The sequence below is a fragment of the Pteropus alecto genome, unplaced genomic scaffold, assembly GCF_000325575.1.
Source record: "Pteropus alecto unplaced genomic scaffold, ASM32557v1 scaffold8, whole genome shotgun sequence".
Classification (NCBI taxonomy): domain Eukaryota; kingdom Metazoa; phylum Chordata; class Mammalia; order Chiroptera; family Pteropodidae; genus Pteropus; species Pteropus alecto.
Window position 1 is genome coordinate 5,934,813 of NW_006494609.1, and position 21,327 is coordinate 5,956,139.

General features: G+C 42.2%; 1 protein-coding gene across 3 annotated transcripts in view; it reads left to right on the plus strand.

The window, feature by feature from the left end:
• The window catches only part of NRXN3 (neurexin 3), a 1,437,186-nt gene that overhangs the window by 462,752 nt on the left and 953,107 nt on the right, over positions 1 to 21,327 (plus strand). For all 3 annotated transcript variants that reach the window (XR_003044103.1, XM_025042053.1, XM_006925492.1), the window contains 2 exons: positions 4,195 to 4,633; positions 8,562 to 8,945. Coding sequence is in view for 2 of the 3 variants with exons in the window: in XM_025042053.1 (XP_024897821.1) it covers positions 4,195 to 4,633; positions 8,562 to 8,945 (823 nt within the window). In the remaining variant the exon portion in view is untranslated. The remainder of the gene's footprint in view (positions 1 to 4,194; positions 4,634 to 8,561; positions 8,946 to 21,327) is intronic.

Genomic DNA, 21,327 nt, shown 5'->3' on the forward strand with positions numbered 1-21,327 from the left:
ATTAAAGGTGCTTTAAAAACAAGGGGATAGAAAGGCCAGATGGTAAACCTCCTATTCCTTAACAGGAGAAATTGTTCCAAGAAGCCATCTGGGCACTGCAGGGCCCATGCCCACACTCCCCCCTTCCCTCTAGTTCCCTCACTGGAGTGCGTAGGGATGTGGCATTTACAACAAAATACATGGAAACATGTTCTCAGAAAACAGAAAACAGAGTGGCCTGGGATGAGATGGATGAGGGCGAAGAGAAATACTTCTGTGAGCTGGGGCTGTCTCCCCATTAGATTCACCCTCGTGGACTTGCCATGTAACACGAGCATTGTGGAAGAGTTTAATTGTAAAAAGTACGTCATGTAAATTAGAATAGTCTTTTTTTCCAGTTAGGGCAGGTGGTTTAGGCAATAGGGAAGATAGCAGGCAATATCAGGATTCTAAGTTTATCAAATGGCAGGGATCAGCCAGGACCGGAGCAGCCAGGTAGGGCCCGGAATGGGTTTGGATATAGATCCTGGTGAAGGGGCACCATTTAAAGAGATTGAGAGGAGAGGACGGCCCTATAGCCTAGGAAACTCGCGGGACAAAGATGTGGAAGCTCTACCACCTGAATTCATGCAGAGGCCTCCGAGGTGACTCTGTGCAGGGAGGAGTAGGCATCTATGAGAGAGGGACATGCCAGGTGTGACGGTCTTTGAACATCAGGAGAGAGCTGCGTGTGGGTTTGTGCATGACAAAGGGGTTTCTGTTTCCTGGGTAGGTATAGGCCACTGCAGAGTCTAGAAGCTGCCATTTCTTGCCCCAGTGCAATCAGAAAGATCTGGGTTCAAGTCCTGGCTATGCCTTTAATGGGCTTTGTGATCTTGGTCATACCTATCCTCTCTGAGCCTCATTTCTGTAAAATGGGTCTCATGCCAACTACTTTACATGCTTAATGTAGATGATATACAGTAGTGTTTTTAAAGTGTCTGGCACATCGTAGGCACTCAATAGGTGACAACTATTTTTATTATATTGTTCTTGCTACAATAGCTTGCCTTACTCCTGGTATTGTTTTGTGCTCCTCTGTATTAAAGATTATGGAGGCATACAAGTACAATTCTGAGAGAGTCTGTCTTAACTCAGAGTTTGTTCTCAACTGTTTTACTGTCTAGCCTTCTGAGCGGGAGATGTGAGTCCAAACAGCAGTTTTTATAAGCTGTGGGTAGAGTAGAAAGACCAGCTTGTCATTCTTCGTGACTCTACCTCTGCCTCCCAGGCTGTGTGGCATCTTCCCCCATGGGGAGCCTTTTCTACTTTGTCTTTAATTGCTCCTCCTTGGGGTAACTTGTCAGCCAAAGCTGCTTTCTGTCACTCGATGCCACATCTCTTTCTAGTTCAGTTGTCAGTTGGGGACTTTGATTTAGTTGAAAGTCTGATTTTACAGAGAACACTATACCAGATGCTAATTTACCTTGCAAGGAGGTCCAGTAGGGTTTCTTGCTTTCGTGTCCTACTCAAGGTGCTGGTACATTTCTACATGGCTGTGGCCATGGCCCTACACTGGGAAGGTGGAGAAGACAAGGGAATGAACAAAATAGAATGCAGAGGTTACCTGAGTCTTAGTAAGAAAGGTGCGGAAACTGTATATGTAGACAAGTAATTTCAAGGTCAGAGAGTAGATAGAGAGCTCACTTTCAAAGAGCTTTCGAGAGAAGTCTGGTTATCTTTGGCAGTTTCTGGCCCTTATTCTTCTGTCTGTCTCTCTGGAAATCTGCATTCCAGTTACTCACTTCTGTCCCAGCCTCAGCCGTGTACCCTTCTCACAGAAGACTTCCCCGTCACAGGACTCCGCATCTCTTTAAAAGACTTTTTTTCTTTTTTTTCCTCTCGCCTCCTGTAGGGATGCCTGAACTCTCTTTTCATTTATTGTTCAATGGAGCCAAGCCTCAGTCTGTCCCTTTGGGATGAGGTATTGCTACGCATTAATAATTAACCTTGAAAAGGAGCTCCAGTCGTAGGCATTTAACCCAGTGTAGAGGAAGCCAGAGTTCGGTTATGACAGAGAGATCTCATATGCTGGGCCTTAATAGTTGTGGTTAGAAAGGAGAAGCTGTCAGTCATTAAACTTTTATTATTTGTTTTCTGGTTCACTCACTTAAGTGGTGGCCTAAGGATTCTGCACTGTTTCCCATTTGCTCATGGTCAGTCCAGTAGAGGTATGATGTAAAATTCAGTTTTTGAACTGGGGAGTTGAACATGCGTGACTTTCCACATAACGTTAGAGAGGCTTCAGGGCAGCTGCTCGCAGGACATCGCTTCTAGTGTTCACAGTGGTAAAGCATGTGGACTCCGGAGCCCAGCACCTTGGGTTCAAGTGCTGCTCTGTCACTTACCAGCACTGTGACTGAGGACTGGTTCCCTAACTACTCTCCACGTCCGTTTCTGCATCGGTAAAATGGGGGGAATGATGGGGATATTTCAAATGGGTGTTGTCAGAATTAATGAGATAGTAGGTCTTAGATTCTTAGTATTGTGCCTGGTAGTAAGTATTAGTATCATTATTTTCAGTGTTATGGACTATGGTTAGGCCCAAGGACAGGGTCATATCGCAGGTGAGGCATTTTCAATTTTTTGTCATTGGTGATATGTTAAAAGGCAGACAGCGCTGTTTGATTCTCTCCTGGTGACAGGGGAGAGAAGGGGAGCAGTTGTACAGCTGGATGTTAGGGATTAAAGGATAGGTACTGGAACAACTCATCCAATTAACTTTTTATCACTGAGATGGATTGTAAGACTTAATTCTACACTTAAGTCTTGTTATTTTACTGAAGATGGAGTTGATAACACAGCCTTCTCTGGGCTGTGAATATGATGAAATCAGATTAACAACAACTACAACCACAGCCCCTCAAAATAGCTTAGAGTTTCATATCTTCGCTATGTGCTATTCCTAAGTGTTCTACATGTATTAACTCATTTCATTCTTAGAAAATCATTTCCTCCCATGTTCCTATTTTCAGAGGAGAAAACAGACCCAGATAAGTTAAATAACTTTGCCAAGGTCACATAGCTTCTGAGTAGTGAATGTGGGACTTGAACCTAAATCTGGATCCTGACTTAGAATTGGAGTAAGATAATGTACAGGACATAGCAAAGTGATTGGCATAATCAGTGCTTTAATTAGCCTTTCCCTTCCATTTTCTTTCTATTTATTTTATACTTGTGACATTGCTTAGAGATCAGAGGTCCAGGACCTATCTCATATCTCAGGCCAGTGCATTAGAATTCGGGTCTAGTAGCAGCAAAACCTTTTTGAAATTCTAATTTTGGCAAATAAGATTAATCCCTGCTTTTATGTGGATTTTTTGTTTGTTAGGTTGTTTCATTCTCACACTATATGTATCTGGGTGACACACACAATGTGCAAAGGAACACAGATCTCCTTCCCTGCCAACTCTTAACACTTTATCATTTTCTTTAAGCAACATACCCACACAGTTAAAAAAAAAAAATCAAATACGGTAAGGTACTGTGAAACGTAAGTCTCCCTCACATCCCTGAATATTAATTTGACAAATCTCCTCTCCAGTGACAATTTTATAGTTTCTTGTGTTTTGAAGATATTTTATGCATTACGAGCATATATACCTGTAACACTTCCCTCCTCCCAAACGCACACTTTCTACAGTGATAGCATAATGCATGCTCTGATCTGTTTCTCGCTAATTTCACTTCGTAGTATTACTTGGAGAGCATCCACATCAAAATTGGGGGTACTACTTGGTTTTTAAGGACCATATAATTTTTCATCTTAAGGATGTGCCAATCTATCATTGGTGGTCATTTAGGTTGTTTCAAGCTGGTCTTTTACTGAGAACACTTTAATTAATATCTTCGTACATATATATTTGCATCTGTGTAACTCAATCTCCCTTGATTTCTACTTGCAAGCTTATGTTGTATAACTTTCTGGCAAAACAAAAATTGGCCAGAAGGAGACAGACAAAAAGAATGGAAATGTAGGAGCTTATTTAGGGCTTGTGTACATCTCAGAGGTCTCTTCAGATGCTTTTTCAAATGCTGTGTCTCATGTTTCTCATAATGTTTCAAACTGTTGTATCCTGAAGCCTTGTCTTGGGCCTCTTTCCTGGGTGCCCTGTGAGCAATCGATGGTTACTGTTAGCAGCTTGATTCATGTGGCACTTGTTTGGCTTTTGACAGGTTGTTTATAAGAATAATGACATCCGTCTGGAGCTGTCTCGCCTGGCCCGGATCGGAGATACCAAGATGAAAATCTACGGTGAAGTTGTTTTCAAGTGCGAGAACGTGGCCACGCTGGACCCCATCAACTTTGAGACCCCAGAGGCTTACATCAGCTTGCCCAAATGGAACACCAAACGCATGGGTTCCATCTCCTTTGACTTCCGCACTACTGAGCCCAATGGCCTGATCCTCTTCACCCATGGCAAGCCCCAGGAGAGGAAGGATGCTCGGAGCCAGAAGAACACCAAGGTGGACTTCTTTGCCGTGGAACTCCTCGATGGCAACCTGTACCTGCTGCTTGACATGGGCTCTGGCACCATCAAAGTGAAAGCCACTCAGAAGAAAGCCAACGATGGAGAATGGTACCATGTGGACATTCAGCGAGATGGCAGATCAGGTAGGAAGAGGCGGCGTAGGTCACTGAGACGAGAGGGAAGCTTTGGCTTCTCAGTTTGTTTCCCGGCTTTATATTTTTTAACTTTTGCACTTGCATGCTTGTTGATTCTTTTGCTGTTCTCTTTTATGATTGTTGTAAGATTGTTTTTTTTGGAACAAGACACCTGTCTCCTCAACGGCTCAAATTCTGCTCCTCATCTACCCTGTCATTCATTGCACAGTCATCTCGGTGATAGCTCCAAGACCCTGGAGCTAAGGGTGGTTTTTTAAGTAGCATTTCCACAGCTACAAAGCAACTGTCATGTCACTGTGATGATTTTTCCTCTCTTTTCTTCTTCTTTTTCTTTTTCTCATCACCATGGGAACCAATTGTGACATCACAGATGCTGCATTATATGGTTACTCTGTAAGATAAGCTTTACTGTGCAAGGGTTTATGCAATAATACACCCTTCGATAATTGGCAAGAGCCATGTTGCAGGGAAAAATTATGACAAGAAAGGAAAAGGAAAATTGATTTTTCCTGAAGTCATATTCAATTTAAAGCCTTTCTTTGGTGTGAAAGCCTATATTTCATTCTTTGCTCAGACCTCAGTAACTCTCCCTTCCTCTTCCTAACCTTTTACATTTGGTTTAAATGGCTTTGTTTGTTTCTGCAGCCGCAGATCAAACAAGCTAGCCCTAGGCAGTACATGGCCACTCTGGAATAGTAACAGAGAGAGGGAGGGAAAAGAAAACCCTACAAATAGTTTGGAGCTTTTGAATGCCTGAGCAGTCTGTTAGCTTTCTTTGTGGACCATGTGGCAATGAAGGTCACATTCTGTGCCATCAGAAAGGACATTTAACCTGGAGTGATAGTTAAAGCATTTGAATTTTACACGTATTTCCCGATTCTCCATTTAGGTAGTATTATACTCAGGAAGGGTCTTGCTGTATTTGCTGTAGTTTTTAAGGATTCACTCTCCTGGTAAACACAAAAAGTCTTCCATTTGGAGATTTTCTTTCTAGGTGAATTTGGCCAATAAATAGAAAGAAATATGTACCCCTCCCCCCAAAGGCTGTAGCCAGGAATGGCTTTTCCGCATAATTCCAGAGCTAGAGTGATGATGGAGATGAACAGCATTGCCCTTTCAGAGGTGCTGGATGGGTTCTGTGCAGAGGGCAGATGGGTGGCAGATTGCAGCCCTAGATGGCTTGTTGCCCAGTAGGATGCTTTATTGATTGTCTAAGATCTGATCAGATCCAAGAGGCTCCAAATTAAGTGTACTTTTGAGCAAGAATAAAGTTTGTATTTTTTTTTAACAGAAAAATACACAAAAATTATTTTTTTTCTGGAGGCTGTATCTTTCTCTTTCTCTCTTAAGTTTAGCCTTAAAATGTCAGCAGGAGTGGAGCCATAAAGCTGTCTCAGAATTATAAAGGGAATGCTCTTGTTGGTTTTTGAGACCATGCATTTGGGTCTCTGAAGGCGGGTAATTTTTGTTGGGTTTCCTGATTGACTGTCACAGCTTAAACGTTACCTACCTGTGTTACAGGCAGGCTAGAACCCATAAAATTGCCATTTATCTCCTTCTGTTTATTCTCAGTGCTAACTGCTTTTTCAAGTAGAGCAGTTATTTTGTTTTGTTAGAACTATCAGTGAACCCAGCTTTGACAGATGTGTTTGGATTTCAGAAGCCTTGAATTTCTTACCTGGGAGCTATAACCTTGGCCAGTACTTTGAAATACTGATAAATTTGATCAAAACCTATACATGTTTACCAAGTAAACAGATAATTGTCCCGTGAAAACAGTGTAACATAAAATTTTAACATGATCTACTAAACGTCATTTCTTCATGAGGATATTTTGTAGTATGTTGTTTTGAGTTATAAACCTATTCTAAAATGAATAGTTATAAAAACATCATTCTACCCGAATGTGGTGCCTCTTTCCTTGCTCATCCTGAAGAGTGTGACTGAGAGGTGAAATAGAAATACTTTTGTGATCACTCTCCAGTTGGGAGAGTGATTTTTAAGACTTGATAGGTGCATTCAAAACAGTTGTGGTCACACACCCAGCAGACAGATTTCCCTCAGGGTGTAATTCAGGCTCCAGCATTTAAACTGGTTCTGGTACTGTCCTTATTTGGCAGTAGATGCTCCTCTCCTTAGGTTGGGGATCAAAGAGGGTAGTTCTATAGATATGTCGAGGGTAAAGTGTGTAAGAGAGGAGTTACAAACCAACTCATTTGTGAAATAGTGGACATAGTAGCTCCTATCTGTTTTACGGAAAAAGTCTTCCCAAAAGCATATAAAATACTTAAATCGTGGCCAAGACATTATTACTGTTACGTAGGTTTTTAAAAGATTAAAAACAACAACAACAAAAAAGGCAAAGGAGAGATTTCTCAGGGAGAAAACTTCTAGGAAGAGCGCAGGGGAAGAAAGCTGTTGGCTTAATCCTCCCTGAGGTCCTTTATGCTCTTTCTACTCCCCTACCCCTGTGTTGACTTTGTAATTTAGAGTGTAGGTCACATTCTTAATCTCAGCTGATTTCAGTCCTCAGGCCATATCCCCTTCATAGTTTAGAGAATTGAGATTCAGACAGACGTGAAGGCTGGCTGATGGATGATGGTACGACCCAGTTATCTTGGTACCAATTAAACACTTGAAGAATACTAAATAATTTTTACTAAATAATTTCATGGCATGATGTTTATATATCACCTTGATTTTACACTTTAGGAAATTGAGCTGTAAGTGACTCAGGGACCAGCCTTGGGTTATTTTCACCATTGAGGACTAGAATCCTTGTCCCCAAGTTCCCAGGTCATGAACCCAGTCTCTCTCTGACCTTGTATCCTGCTCACGGCCCTTTGCCTTTTCTACCCTAGCCACAGCCCCGCCTCCCGCAGGTTCTTCGTCGGTGTCATTCCCTCTGTCTGGCATGTTCAGACTGCTGGACTCTGCATGGTTGGATCTTTCTCAGCATTCTGGTTTCAGCTCACCTGTCACCTGCTCAGAAAGGCCTTCACTGACTATACACTTTAAAGTGGAACCCGTGGGCTGCTGCTGTGGCACCCACTTTACTCTCTTCCTAACCCCCGCCATTAGCTAATTTCTCTTGTTGGGTGATGTGTTTAGTTTCCGTCCCTCTGCTCTGGCACATCAGCTCCACGAGAACAGGGATGTGCCTGTCAAGTTTATCTGTGTGTAGAACCATACCAGAGGCAGAGCAGGTGTTCAATACATGTTTGTTAAATAAATGAAGAAACATGTTCCAGTTAAAATTTATCAAAGGCAATGCCCCAGATGTTCACTGGTGGGCCTGGTAGCCAATGCCAGTGTGGAGGGTATTGGCGCATGGAAGGCTCCATCCTTTGGGGGTGGCGAGCCAGTGGTGAAGACTTAGGTGAGCACTTACAGAGCCCTTACTCTGCCCCAGGCACAGATTAAGTAGGACTTTACATGTATGAGCTCATTTAATCATCATACCAACCCATGAGGTGGGGACAGTTATTTTTCCATTTTACAAATGAGGAAACTAAGGCCCAGGAAGATGAAGTCTCTTCTTCAAGGTTATAGCTAGTACACGATAGAGCTGGGATTTAAACACAGGCAGGAACTCAGCCTATATGGTTTGTGACCTCTCAGCCAGAACTTCTAGCTAGAGAAAGGACATCATGCTAGGTACTAGGCCACTGGGATGGCCTGTCTCCTGTGGGTTAGGCTGTATTACCTGGCAGAGATGGGAACCACATTACCTGCATTGTCCTTTCCAGCATGTTGCAGCATTTTGTTCCCTTGCTTGCATTTTTCTCTCCTGGTCCAGTGACACTAGTCTCAGAACTCACCTGCTGAGCTCCTTTCATTTGGTTCATCGACTGGCAGCCGCATCTGCAATGCCAGGAAGCTGTTAGCTCACTCTGTTTCTGTTCTCCCATCGCAGGTACCATATCAGTGAACAGCAGGCGCACGCCTTTCACTGCCAGTGGGGAGAGCGAGATCCTGGATCTGGAGGGGGACATGTATCTGGGCGGGCTGCCGGAGAACCGTGCTGGCCTCATCCTGCCCACCGAGCTCTGGACCGCCATGCTCAACTACGGCTATGTGGGCTGCATCCGCGACCTTTTCATCGATGGGCGCAGCAAGAACATCCGGCAGCTGGCGGAGATGCAGAACGCCGCGGGCGTCAAGTCTTCCTGTTCACGGATGAGCGCTAAGCAGTGTGACAGCTACCCCTGCAAGAACAACGCCGTGTGCAAGGACGGCTGGAACCGCTTCATCTGCGACTGTACGGGCACCGGCTACTGGGGAAGAACCTGCGAAAGGGGTAAGTCCGCCCTCGTGGGAGGCATGTTGGGTCCGAGTGTGTGTGACTGCTGCAGCTGTGTCCCTGGATGGACCACCTGGTGCTTTCTTTGCTACCGCAGGTGCTCCCTTTGGACCTACTTGTGCTTTCTTTCTTCTAGAGAAGTGTTTTCTTGGGTTTCTTTCTTTCCAGATCGTACCATTTCAAGCTCTGGATACATGGATTTGTTTGACGAGGGCTGAGTTGCAGAAAGGGAACATTTAGAATAAACATTACCATGATCATGATACTCTTTTGATTAAGTATCAGACATCTATTTAGAGAGGGTGAATACATCTCTTTTGAGATTCTGGATGAATTAACCAAATCTCTGTTTATTCATTTAATTCATGCTTTTTGGTGCTTTCTGCATGCTAACTCTTGGGTTAGGCTTTAGAAATACAGGATTGAACAAGACAGACCCAGCCCCGTTCTTGTAGAGCTTGCTCCCTTCTTGAATATTTAGCCATTACTAAGTAATTTTAAAGGTGACACGTTTTATAAGAGGCATATGATATATTCGTTAAGAACATGAACTCTGGGGCCAGACTGGGTGAAAAATCTGTCCGTCATGGAGTGATGTGAACCTTATCAAGATAATTAATATCTTTGAGACTTGATTCCCTCATCTGTAAAATGTGAATAATCAGGTACCTTCTTCACAAGATATTGAGGATGACAAAGTGAGTCAATAGGTTCCTGGACTACGGTAAGCATTTAATGAGTAGTGGTAATTGTCGCAGTCATAATTATTCTCATCGACTTCATTAAAGGGAAAGTAGAGAGAAGTTTGGGAGGCCTTTGCCCTTTGGGGGCTCATAGAAAGCTTCTGCAAGGAAGGAATATGCAAGCTGAGGCTTGAAATATGAATTGGGGTTAGATTGGTGAGGAGGCGGGAGAAAGGTGTGTGTCCTAGACAGGAAGGACTGTGTGTGTCAAAAGATAGAGGCAAGAGATGGCCATGGCACACTTGAGGAACTGGACGAAGTCTAAAATAGACTTGAGCGTGGAGTAACGTGGGGAGAAGTATAGGAGAGGTGGCCGGCTAAAGAGCTGGGGAGCAGACACCGGGGGCTGATGGATTGGAACAAGCCAGAATGCTAGAAAGAGCCCCTTTCTATTCACCACTTTAGCATTTTACATTTGCACTGAATTTACAGTTTGGGTAAAGGGCAGAGGTAAAGGTAAACAAAAAGACATCAAGACAAGATTCCAGTCTATAAGCCATATCCAGGTTCAGCCTGGTTTATTGTTTTAGGTGCCAAGCATACAGAATCAAGCTGGCGATCCATGGGTTGAAAGTCTCTATTTTATAGAAAAGAATGATCTGCATAGTTATCAAGTGTTTCCCGAGGACATAGCTTTAGGGCTTTGAGGATACTGCATCTGTAATAGGTAGCTCCTATCCTCAGAAAGCTTATCATTTATTTAGCTGAGGAGTCGAGACATCTATACAAAAAGCAGTAATAAATAATACAAAGCAGTAGCATGGTCTCCATAGCTGGACCAAACTAGGAAGACATGGAGATTCAGAGAAAAGACTGTTTTGAGGAGGGACCTGTAGGGTCTCATTCCTAGAGACTGCCAGTGGCCAGAATTGTCCAAGTATCATAAGTCTGGTGATGAGGACATATCCTGGAACAGGAACTGGATGACCAGTCAAAATGTTTTCAAAGAGTGGTTTTTGTGAGGTCATCTATATTACTAGTTGTGTTTCAAAAGAACTGCACATGTACCTTCTGTTGGACCAAAAACAAGATACAGGTCTTTGGAGTGAAGGATAAAGAGCCTTCTTGGGTCTAATGGAATTTAAATTCAGGTTCATTGAATTTTCAGAGTAGCAACAACCAGAATATGAGCTAAGATGAGGAGGCAGCGATCTGGAATGGAAATGGGCTACATGGGGCTGACCAGTCTGTCAAACTCCTGGACTTGACAAACCTTTTTGTAAGGTAGACTACCCTGTTGCTAGTTGGGGAGAGAGAAGGGTCACTGGACCTCTGAGATGCATGAGGCAGTTCGGGTATTGCTAGGGTATTGCAGGTCTTCCACCGTCTGTGAAGGTAGTATAAGAAATGAAGGTCACTTTAGACATCTCACTTCTTCCTCTAGGGTCTCTTCCTAACCCAGGGGCCTTATGGTTGCCGAAGACGGGCAGCAGTGACTGTAGACATCTGTGTAAGTTGTCTCTGCATTCACCTATTCCAAGGGCAGATCAATGAGAGTTGGTCCAAGATCTGCTAAGTACAGTGAAAGTCACTGCACCTTTTACATTGTCACTTTTGACTAGTCATTAAAAGGCAGCTGATTGGGGATATATGGGGGATAATTATTCCTGGTACAGTGCAGCCAAGAGTCATCCATTCTGGCCAAATGGGAAGGAGCCTAGCAAATTTAAGACATTTGATCTATACATCGCTCAAATTCCAGACGGTTCAACTGATTGTTTTGTTCCCCCACTAATTGTTTTTTGGCCCCGCATTGTTCCTGACAACATGTTCAGAATGAATCAGTGGAGTGTAAAAATAATAAAACTCCACTCTTCTAGCAAAGAAAATAGAGCTTCCCAATGACATTGTTTTTCTTTATTAAACCTGATTCCTCAGGGGGGATGCTTTTGAGTAGCTTTTATTCATTTTTCACACATGCAACAGACATTTATTGAAACCCTAGTATGTTCCAGGCAGTGTATTAGATATAGGAGTTGCAAAAAAAACTGACACAGCCCCCGATTTTGATCAAGGAGTGTATATTCCTTCCAGCGAAACAAAGGGAAATGTGGGAAAAGTGATAACACGTGGCGGACATTGTGCTGGAGGTCTGTAGGGGAATGGTGGGGTGCAGATGGGAGAAGCCATGCCTGTAGGGGAGAAGTGATGGTCGGGTAAAGGAGGCCCAAGGCTTCTTGGGTTTTTTGGTCTCCTATTTCTAACAAAATTATGACCTCTCACTACCTGTCACCCTCAGTGTTCACTATAGGCGCTTCTAAGAGTGGTGAAGGAAAAGTCTTTAAGATTGTTTGGATGGGAGCGTGATCCCCTTTGGATCAAGGAATGCTGCCCCACCTGCCGTAACACCATCAATCTGGTCACTCAGTTTATCATTCTCTCTTAATTTTCTTCTAGAAGGATTAACCCTGAGTCTAGAATACATCATTTGCAGTAAATGTGATGTCTAAGACAGTTCCTAAGGCAGCGTGTCCCATCTAGCCCAAACCGAGTCCTATACTTGGGCTTCATAGTGGGATCAGTCCCTTGATATTGCTAGCCCATATCAGGAACAGTAGTGACAGAAAGAGGCACTTGTTTATATAAAATGGAGAAAGCAAAGGTAGGATGTTGAAAACTGATATTCAGAGAAGAAGCAGAGTTGGGGATGGCCCAGGTCAGGCAATAGATCAAAATAGCCCAAGAACTCAAACAAAGTGAGCAAGCAGATTAGTCGAACAGGCAACTCCCAGATCAAAGTTGTCAGCCCAAGACAAGGGAGTAAAGTTAGGGAACTAGGAAATATATGAGTATATGAGACTAAGGTTAATTTTCATGAGTATCTTTCTCTTAGAGTAAAAAGGGATGACTCTTGCTCATACTCTGAAAAGAGTGCTTCTACTGCCTGTGAAGATGAGCAGCTCTAAATCTTGACATGTGACAATTGGCTTGATGTCGTATTTAGATTTTTCAGCATGATCTGATACTATTCTAAGAAGATGTAGCTATATCTACCCATCCCAGTTGTTCAGTTGTAGCTATTTTGGTTTGTTATTCATAGAGAAGTAGGAGACGTCTCCATGACCTAAAAAGCAAAGGCCTGTTTTAGCCACTTAATGCCAATCAGTTTAGTTGAAATGCTTTAATCTGCTGGAAGTCCACCTGTCATCCTGTGAAGTCCTCTTGTACAGAGGACGCATTCTAGCTTGTCTCTCTAAAGAAGATGTGATCAATTGACCTGGGACAGCATAGGCATCTTCTTGCCAGTATAGCCAGCTGTTTAATTCACTTGGTGGGAGCCATTTGTCAGTAGGCAAGGATATGGATTTGATTTATTTGTGGACCATCAAGCTTCAGTTTGAGGCCACTGCAGATTCTACCCTCTTCCCTGGATGGTTTTTTTCTGAATGTTTGCCATTTATTTAGCAAGAAAGAAAATAAGACTCAGTGAAAGTCCATCCTATGATGAGAAAAATAATCTACAGTGCCACACTTAGAGTCAGGATGGCCTAGTGGTTAGTGGCGTGAATTTTAGAGTCAGATGGAGCTTGATTTCTGTGTTTCTTCTGTCACTCACTAGGTAGGTGATTTATAACAAATTTCTCTCTTAATTCTGCCAAGTCTCAGTTTCCTTATCTGTAAAATGGGGACATTAATAAATACTTACTAAGTACGGTTTTCTTGGTTGCAAGCTACCAAACTGACTATGAATAACAGAGTCAAGGAATAGGATTCGCTGCATAATTACCTAGAGAGGTATCAGTCGAACGAAGATCTCACTAACTACATCTTACAAAAGGAAGCAGAGCACCTCTGGGGGCCCTGAGGCACTGTGATTGAAGTGATTCATCTCTCTTGAACTGCAAGTTCTGAATTTTTCCACTAACAACTTACATTTTCAAAAAAGAGAACTTCATTGCCCTATTTTTTTTTTGTCTGTCCCTTCACCAGTGAGCTCTGTCCAGGTGGGCAGTCACCTAGAATGGATATGAATGATCACCCATACGTGTGATCATTTCTCTCTCTCTATATATAATCTTACTGTACTTTTTCCTTTGTGCTCTTTCATGGGTAACCTCAGGGTACCCTGACCCATAAGGCCATGTCTTATTATAGATGTCCAACGATGTGGACATATTTCTGTCTGATAAAAGAAAATATTTCTTGGGATCGTAGAAAGTAGATGCCTTTGATGATATTAGTTTGCAGAACCAAGAAAATATGATGGAGGGGGTAAATCTGCTCTTCTCTCTGGTCCCTTGGATTTCATTCATCTGACACAAGCACCAGCTGAAAACCAAGAGCGAAAGATATTTTGAGTTCTCTCAAATGACTCTTGTTCCAAAAGGAAAAGAGGGCGGGCAGCAGCTGCTCTCCTGCTTCCAGCTCAGGGACTTCCCTTTCAGCCAGCCCCTCTGTTGGCCGCGGTGTGCCCCTGGAGCAGCAGCAGCACGTTCTGCCTGGGAGGAGTGAGATACTGCCTACAGATGAGGCTGAATGTGACATTTGGATTCCACATGGAAATCATGACATCAGAAAATAGTAGAGTTGGTAGATACCATTGATGTTATCTGTACCTAATCCTTGTTTCAGTAGTAGGTGAGGAATCGGAAGCCCTAAGAAGTAAACATGACTTTAACTTACAGTAACTGTAAAATGGTTAACAGTCATGATTCCTGACTCCTAATCCATTGTACTTTCCGTTATACTGAACACACTTTCCTCTTATGCTGTAAGGTCCTACCGTAAGAGGTTCTACTGTAAAGCCATTGAGGGAAAAACAGTACATATCTTTGTTTCCCCACAGTTTCTAATACTGTGCTATATACATGCTATGTAATTATTAAGCATTGGAAGGGCCCAGGCCTCTGTCCTCAGTCTTCTCTTGGCCTGTATATGCCTTTTGGTAACCTCATCCATTGCCATGGTGTCAGAGACCTCTACATGTCAGTGACTCTCAAGTCAGATCTGCAGCCTGTAACTCTCTCTGGAATCCCAGATTTCTATATCCACTTGTCTATTCAACATCTGTATTTGGATATCTGATAGGTATCTTAATCACAACATTGAAAAACAGAATTGAAAAGCACAACATTGAAAAACAGAAATCTTGAGCTGCTGTTCTTCCCTGCTTTAAACATTTTTTTGCTTTTAATGTTCCCCATCTCAGTAAATGGCATCACTAACATCCTTGGGATTTTCCTTGATTTTTCTCCTATCTCATTCAGTCTGTCTCATTCATCTGTCAGCTCTTCATCTAAACCCATCCTATATCTGTTCACTTCCCTCCCTTTCTACCACCATTATCAATCTACACTAATCTCTTTTTTGGACAATTGGATAGCATGTCCTATGATTATGAAAAGCTGAAGTTCATTTTGTGCCTTTCTTAGAGTATTAAAGTTAGATTATTAAAATATCTATGTACTCAACACATTAATTAGCTTTAGTTTTTATGGCTTTTGGTCCCCCAAATTATAGGAAATGAAGCTCTGATAATTCTTTGGAATTAATTTCAACATCGACTTAGCAATTCCATAAATGAGTATCTAGCTCTTCTCTGTACCAGGCTTGGTGAGCTAAGTTGGGAGGATATGCATTTGTGGAAGTCGTGGTTTCAGGTCTTCCATGAACTCACACTCTTGTGAAGGGGATGCAATGCAATCTACTAAGGGCAGTGATTCAGGGAGTAATTATAGGAAAGAAAATATAACAATTAGAAAGCAAAATATGTCCAGCATGATTTACTACTTTATAACTGGTTCTAGATCCACCGGGGTCTGCTCAGACTGACTCAGTGATATAAGGACAAAAGAAACCTTGGCTTCCAAGGTCAAACATAATAATACTGGTTGCTTTCACTGGTTCCAGTGGCATTGAAGATCTTCCCTATTCACCAGGGGTATCCAGGCCCTTTATTTAGATATGTGACCTTGAGATTCTTACTTGGATCCTCTGATGTCTCTGTTATGCAAAAATAAAATGAGGCAATTGAGTTTCATGCTCTCTTAGGGCCCTTTCTGTTCTAAACTCTGATTCTCAAATGTCATCAGCTTGGCAATGTCTCCCTTTATCCCGAGACAAGGGGTAAAGGTGAGTGAAGGGCAGGATAGGAATGTGAGTCCTTGTTCCTTGCAGTCTGCAGAACTGTCTGGGTTAGGAGGCTGGGTTTAGTGATATCAGCACTGCAATGAAGTTGCCACCTCTGATTCATTCATCTAAGAAAATGAATACCTTGGTGTACTGGGAATACTTCAGGCCCATGATATGTAAGTTTTAATTGATGGATTAATGAATATAACCTTGGATTTCTTAAGAGCATTAAAAGGCTGTTTCCTTTTAGGTCCATTGTTACCCACTTTTAATGGATAATGACATGTATCAGAGAAAGGGGCTTCCCAAGAAATATATAGTTCCTCAACATCAACCAACATGTTTCCATTTTCTCTAATTAATTGATGTTTGAGTTATACAGATGTATCTCCGGTGATGACCATGGCAGTGCTCAGATTCAGCCTCTTTTTTCTCTCCCTGTTTTCCAGATTTCCTTTTCCATGGGCCCAGGGTTATATGAGCCCAGGCAATTGTCCCATAGGCCATGAACCCTTCCTAAGTGTTATTCCACCAGGTCAGGGTCTGAGATGACACTGATCACAGCTGCTCCTGTTCTGGAGTCTTGATGCTCCAGGGGTTCCAGAAAGACAGGCTGGGGGCTTTGGAGATCTTTGAAAAATCTATAGCTTGGGCTGTGTTCAGCCTGAGAAAATGAGGGTCAGCACATTGGGGCAATGCATGAAGGCTGCTTAGAACTGCATCGCACCTGCTGTTGACTGCGGTTCCGTCAAATGCAGGGACATGGCAGCCATTTATATTGCCACTCTGTACCTTTATTACTGCCTTTGCTAAAAGCTGTTTAACTGCAAAAAGACATCTGCCCATTATGGGTGCAATCAATTGAGATGCCGCTAAATTATGAGAAACAAGTGCTTCACAACTCAACACAAGAAGATGTCATGGCCTTTTCTAGCATCTCTGGTTCCACGTGTCTTTTCATAGATAGATAAATTCTTCCTTTCTCTGATCTGGATTAAGGGGAAAGGAAAGTTAAGAGATCTGCTATTTATTGAGAAAAATTATGTTTCTGCTCTATGTTAAGTTTTTAATATACACTGGGCCATTCAACCCTCACATCTGTTCTGAAGACTGCATAGTATTATTCTCATTTTCTAGTTGAAGAACTTAAGGGCCATATCCATTCATTCCAAAGACCCTGTTGAGTATTGTGCATCACGGGCTATGTTGAGCCCTTGGAATCCAAAAGCATTGATTGTGACACTCCTCATAAACATGTCAATATATTCTGATATCTGAAGAAGGTGGGACACAGATGCAGGGAGAAACATCATGGACAGCATCACATATTGGGTGACACGAGAGCTGAGGCTTGGTGGAGTAGCAAGAATCTCCCAGGTAGACCAGGCAGGAAAGTGTTTGATGCAAAAAGAACAGAGATGCAAAGGTGAATTCGGTAAATGAGAAGTGTTCCTTGTGGATGAAAGCTGAGACTTGGAAAGCGAGGAAAAGGAATTTTAGAGGACACTTTAGAAGGTGTAGCTGGAGGAGTGGAAGGGCAAGATGTTGAAGTATCTCGTTTGCTTTTCCAACAAGCTTAGCCCTTATCTTATAGGAGGCATGCCATTTCCATCAAAGGGACAACAAAGTCAAATCACTTTGGCAGAGGGCGGATGGGACATGGGAGGCAGTAGGCCAACAGACCAGTGTGCATTATTCAGTTTGCATTTGTGTTATTCTGGGAATGAGAAATAAGAGCCCTAACTGAGGTAGAAAGAATAAAGGTCACTTTTTGGGGACACATCCAATAGATTTAATGGGCAATGTTGATAGGATTTAATAACCGATTGTACTCAGCTAAAGAGTGGATTAGAACAGGGGTTTGCCCATAGAAGCCTGTTGTTTCTTTCCTGTACTACTCAGCCGTCTCGAGTCAGTTGAAGATCCTGGGGAGGAATGCGGAGGGGTGAAGTAACAAGGGGATGTAGCTAGGAGTCGCCTACACATGGCTGGCCCCACTCTGAACATATGTGACTTACTCTCGGTCCGTGCCTCAGTTTCCATATTTACCACTGAGAATATCAACCATGTCTGCTTAATTGGCTTGCTGGGTCCTTCCGTTAGAGTCATAGTATGCTCACACTGGTAATAAGCCAACATGCCCCTTTGCGAATCTAGAATTCAGTAATTCAAGATTGAAAAAATTATCTGACTCGTGTTATTATTCTAATTTTTTCTCGTGTTACAGAAATGACCAGATATGATTTCTGTGTTTAAATGTATGATATAGCTTAGAACTTAAAAGTGGGAAGGAAGGTTCTGGCAGAAGGGAACATACCAAAGCATGTTTTTCTTCATACTTCAAATGGTTTATATTTGGAGTCAAGACAAGACTCTGGTGTAATCCCAGATTTTGAAGAATTATGTTAAAATGGTGTTTTGTTACTGTGATGATCTCAAACAAGATTTGCATATATATGACTAAAAAAATCGGAGTTTCTCTTTCTTGAGTAAAAGTGGCCATGAAATTAAGCTGAAAGATTCTTTTTCAGACATAGGAAAATCATATTTTTAATTTTTCTGTATGTTGGTCTCTCATTAGGACTTTCTAGCAATGATGCTTAGTACTGAGGATTGTGTGTACATGAGTGCATGCATATAGTTTCCCTCTAGTTTCTGAGATGTTTCTCTACTTGATTTCAACATGAGTTCTGTTTTAATCCAATCTAGGATCATTAAGGGGAAGAAACAGCAGACGTGTAACAGTCATGAATAGAAGACCCAGACTTAAAACCTTACATTGATTGACCTGAAGAAAACCAGATAGAATTATTTATCTTGTCAAAGGCTCACATTACCTAGCACAACCACCCCACCCCTAATTTTAGATGAGTAAACTGAGGCCTCCACATAGGAAATGAGTTGCCCAAAGAATAGAATACAGCATTCCCAGTCCCTCATTTCGTTTCTCCTATAGTTGGATTTTTCAAAAAAATATACACGAATGATGTCTCTGCATATTTTATGAAGCTATATGTTTATGTCCCTATCACCTATTAAGCAGTAGAGTTGCGGCATTATAGCAAAGACATTTGGCCAGTTTCCAGTAATTTATTTTTGTTCATAAATTTTGTCTGAAATGGTAGAGAGAAGAAACATAAGGGAAAAGACTTGTACACATTTCTCTTTTTTTTCATCAGCCAACCCATCTTACCCCATGAATGACAAATAAATCCAGACCAACAGAGAGGATTTTGATGTGACAAGTACATCAGGGACTTAGGGCTCCAAACCCTGGGTGTAAATGGCTCTTGGAAGGCCCCCTTCTGTGGGCTGTTGGACAGCTTTCTCTCTGGTGGGGAGATGCAATCTTTCTTGGAGAACATCATTTCATGCTCCTTAGCATGTTTAACCTTTACAGCAAGGCATTCTCATCAAAATGACAAACCCCAACAGAGCCTTCTGAGAGGCCAGTAAATCAGAAACCTTATGAAATCTGTGGGATTAGCATACTTCCCCTTTTGTTTCCCCAGGGGAAGAAAGTCCTGTGCTTTTCAGATTTCAATCTTCTCCACAGGCCTCTTGTCTGGAGCTTCCTGCTGTAGCCCACTGGTATTTGAATATTGTTTCCATATGCTCTCCCAGGGCCACATATTGACACCAGCTAAGGCCAGCACGTTCTTTATCTCCATCAGCAACATTGTAAAGGAAAGATAAGGGCTCTAATGTTTGCTTAGTTGAATTCTCCCCACCCCTCAAGTCTTTCTTTCTGGGTCTGAAGATAAGTGGCTGGCTCTTAATGTCACCATACGTGGTGTCAGGCTGTTGTTCACAGGGACCTCATCTCCAGCTGGCTGTCTCTATCCTTCTTCCCCCATTTCTCAGTCTGTAATGAAACTCCTTTCACAAGCAGTCCAGCTTCTCCAGTCCCTGTAAGATGGAGCCTTCCGTAGAAATCCACAAAGCCAGTCTTACATCGAGAGCAGAAGTGAAAGGAGAGAAGATTGATGAGTAAAAGTCCTGTTAGCTGTACAGGTGATAAAAACATTTCTTGGCAGTTGGGGGAGGGTGACTCTTTTATCAGAATTTACTGATTCACATTTACAGTTGGAAAGGACTTCTGAGGTTTTGAGTCTACTCCAGTAACTGATGTGTAGCCCTTGTGAAAATCCCTAAAATGTTATATGGACTCTATGGGAACATTTACTCTGTTTCCATATGCTGTACTAAATCTATATTTTGAATCCGGGGTCAGAGTTCTCTATCCTAAAGCAATGTCAGGAAGTGCTCTAGCTTTGTCCCTTTGGGATGGTCTTCCTGTGTAGTGGGATGCTTGTGCAACTCAGAACCTTTCTGCACCAGCTTAGCGAGTCCTTGTGATTTTTTTTTTTTTTTACATGTAATAGTTCCTTTATTTATTGCAATAGGCTAGGCAATTAATTCACAGTTAGCAACTTATGGCCTGGAAAATTTCATTAGCCAAACCTTACATTATCAACACATCTGTTTAAAAAGAAATGCTTAAAGAAATGGTCTGAATATCCAGATTCCTGATCATCTCCAAGAAGCGGGCAACCACTGAAAGGCAATTTTGGAGGGAGTGTAGAGTCGTACCAACATTATCGAAGCCACTGAAATCCGCACATAAGGGGATATAAAAAGGGAATTCATATTTACTGAGTACCTTCTTTGTGCCAGGTATAATTTTGTACTTAAGATGTAGGAGTTTGGAAGTCAGACAGCTGGATACGAATCCCAAGTCCATCACTGATTCTTGTGCGATCTTGGGTGTGTTTTTAACCTCTCTGAGCCTGTTTTCTGACCTATAAAATAAGACTGATATGAAGCTTAAATAGGATGATTATGTAAAAATTTTAGCACAACACCTATAACTTTCAAGTGTTGAATACATGGATAAGTGTTATTATTCTAATTTAAATTTTAGAGTAAGCTTATAACGTGTGTGGTATCATTCATATTTTTAAGGTAATTAAGCCAAGGCTCAGAAAGATTAAATAACTTGCCATAGTCCAACGTATTAGAGGTAGGATTTTTTACAACTCAGTCTATCAGATTTTCTGCTATATTTTGCCATTCCTCAAAATAGGAGATCTTGGAGGTGGGATTAAGTATTTTGGGAGGGAGAATGAGCTATGAGATGGAGAGGGCCTGTTTTGTTTACTTTCCAACCCATTCTCTGCTTTAGGACTTTCAGGGGGTGAACCTAAGGAATAAGCAGGCATAGAAGCTGCCCTACTGAAGTAAATTCAGGATTTAGAAAAACAGTCAGAATCTTTCACATCCTTTTCCCCACATTCTTGGTTCCCAAGTAACAGAGAGGGACTCTAAGGTTTCATGGGGCCAGTCCAGAAAAGCATGAAGTGGGTGTAGCTCAGGACTGGAAAGAAAAACTTTGCCCTGTTACAATATATCCAGGACCCCAATGTACCCTAACTTACACCTACACACACACACACACACACACACTTCAGCCCTAAAAACTGGACCTCTCTAAATCTTGTTTTGCTTGTCTGTCTCCTGCACTAGACTGCGAGCATTCAAACCTGTATCAGCATCATAGTACC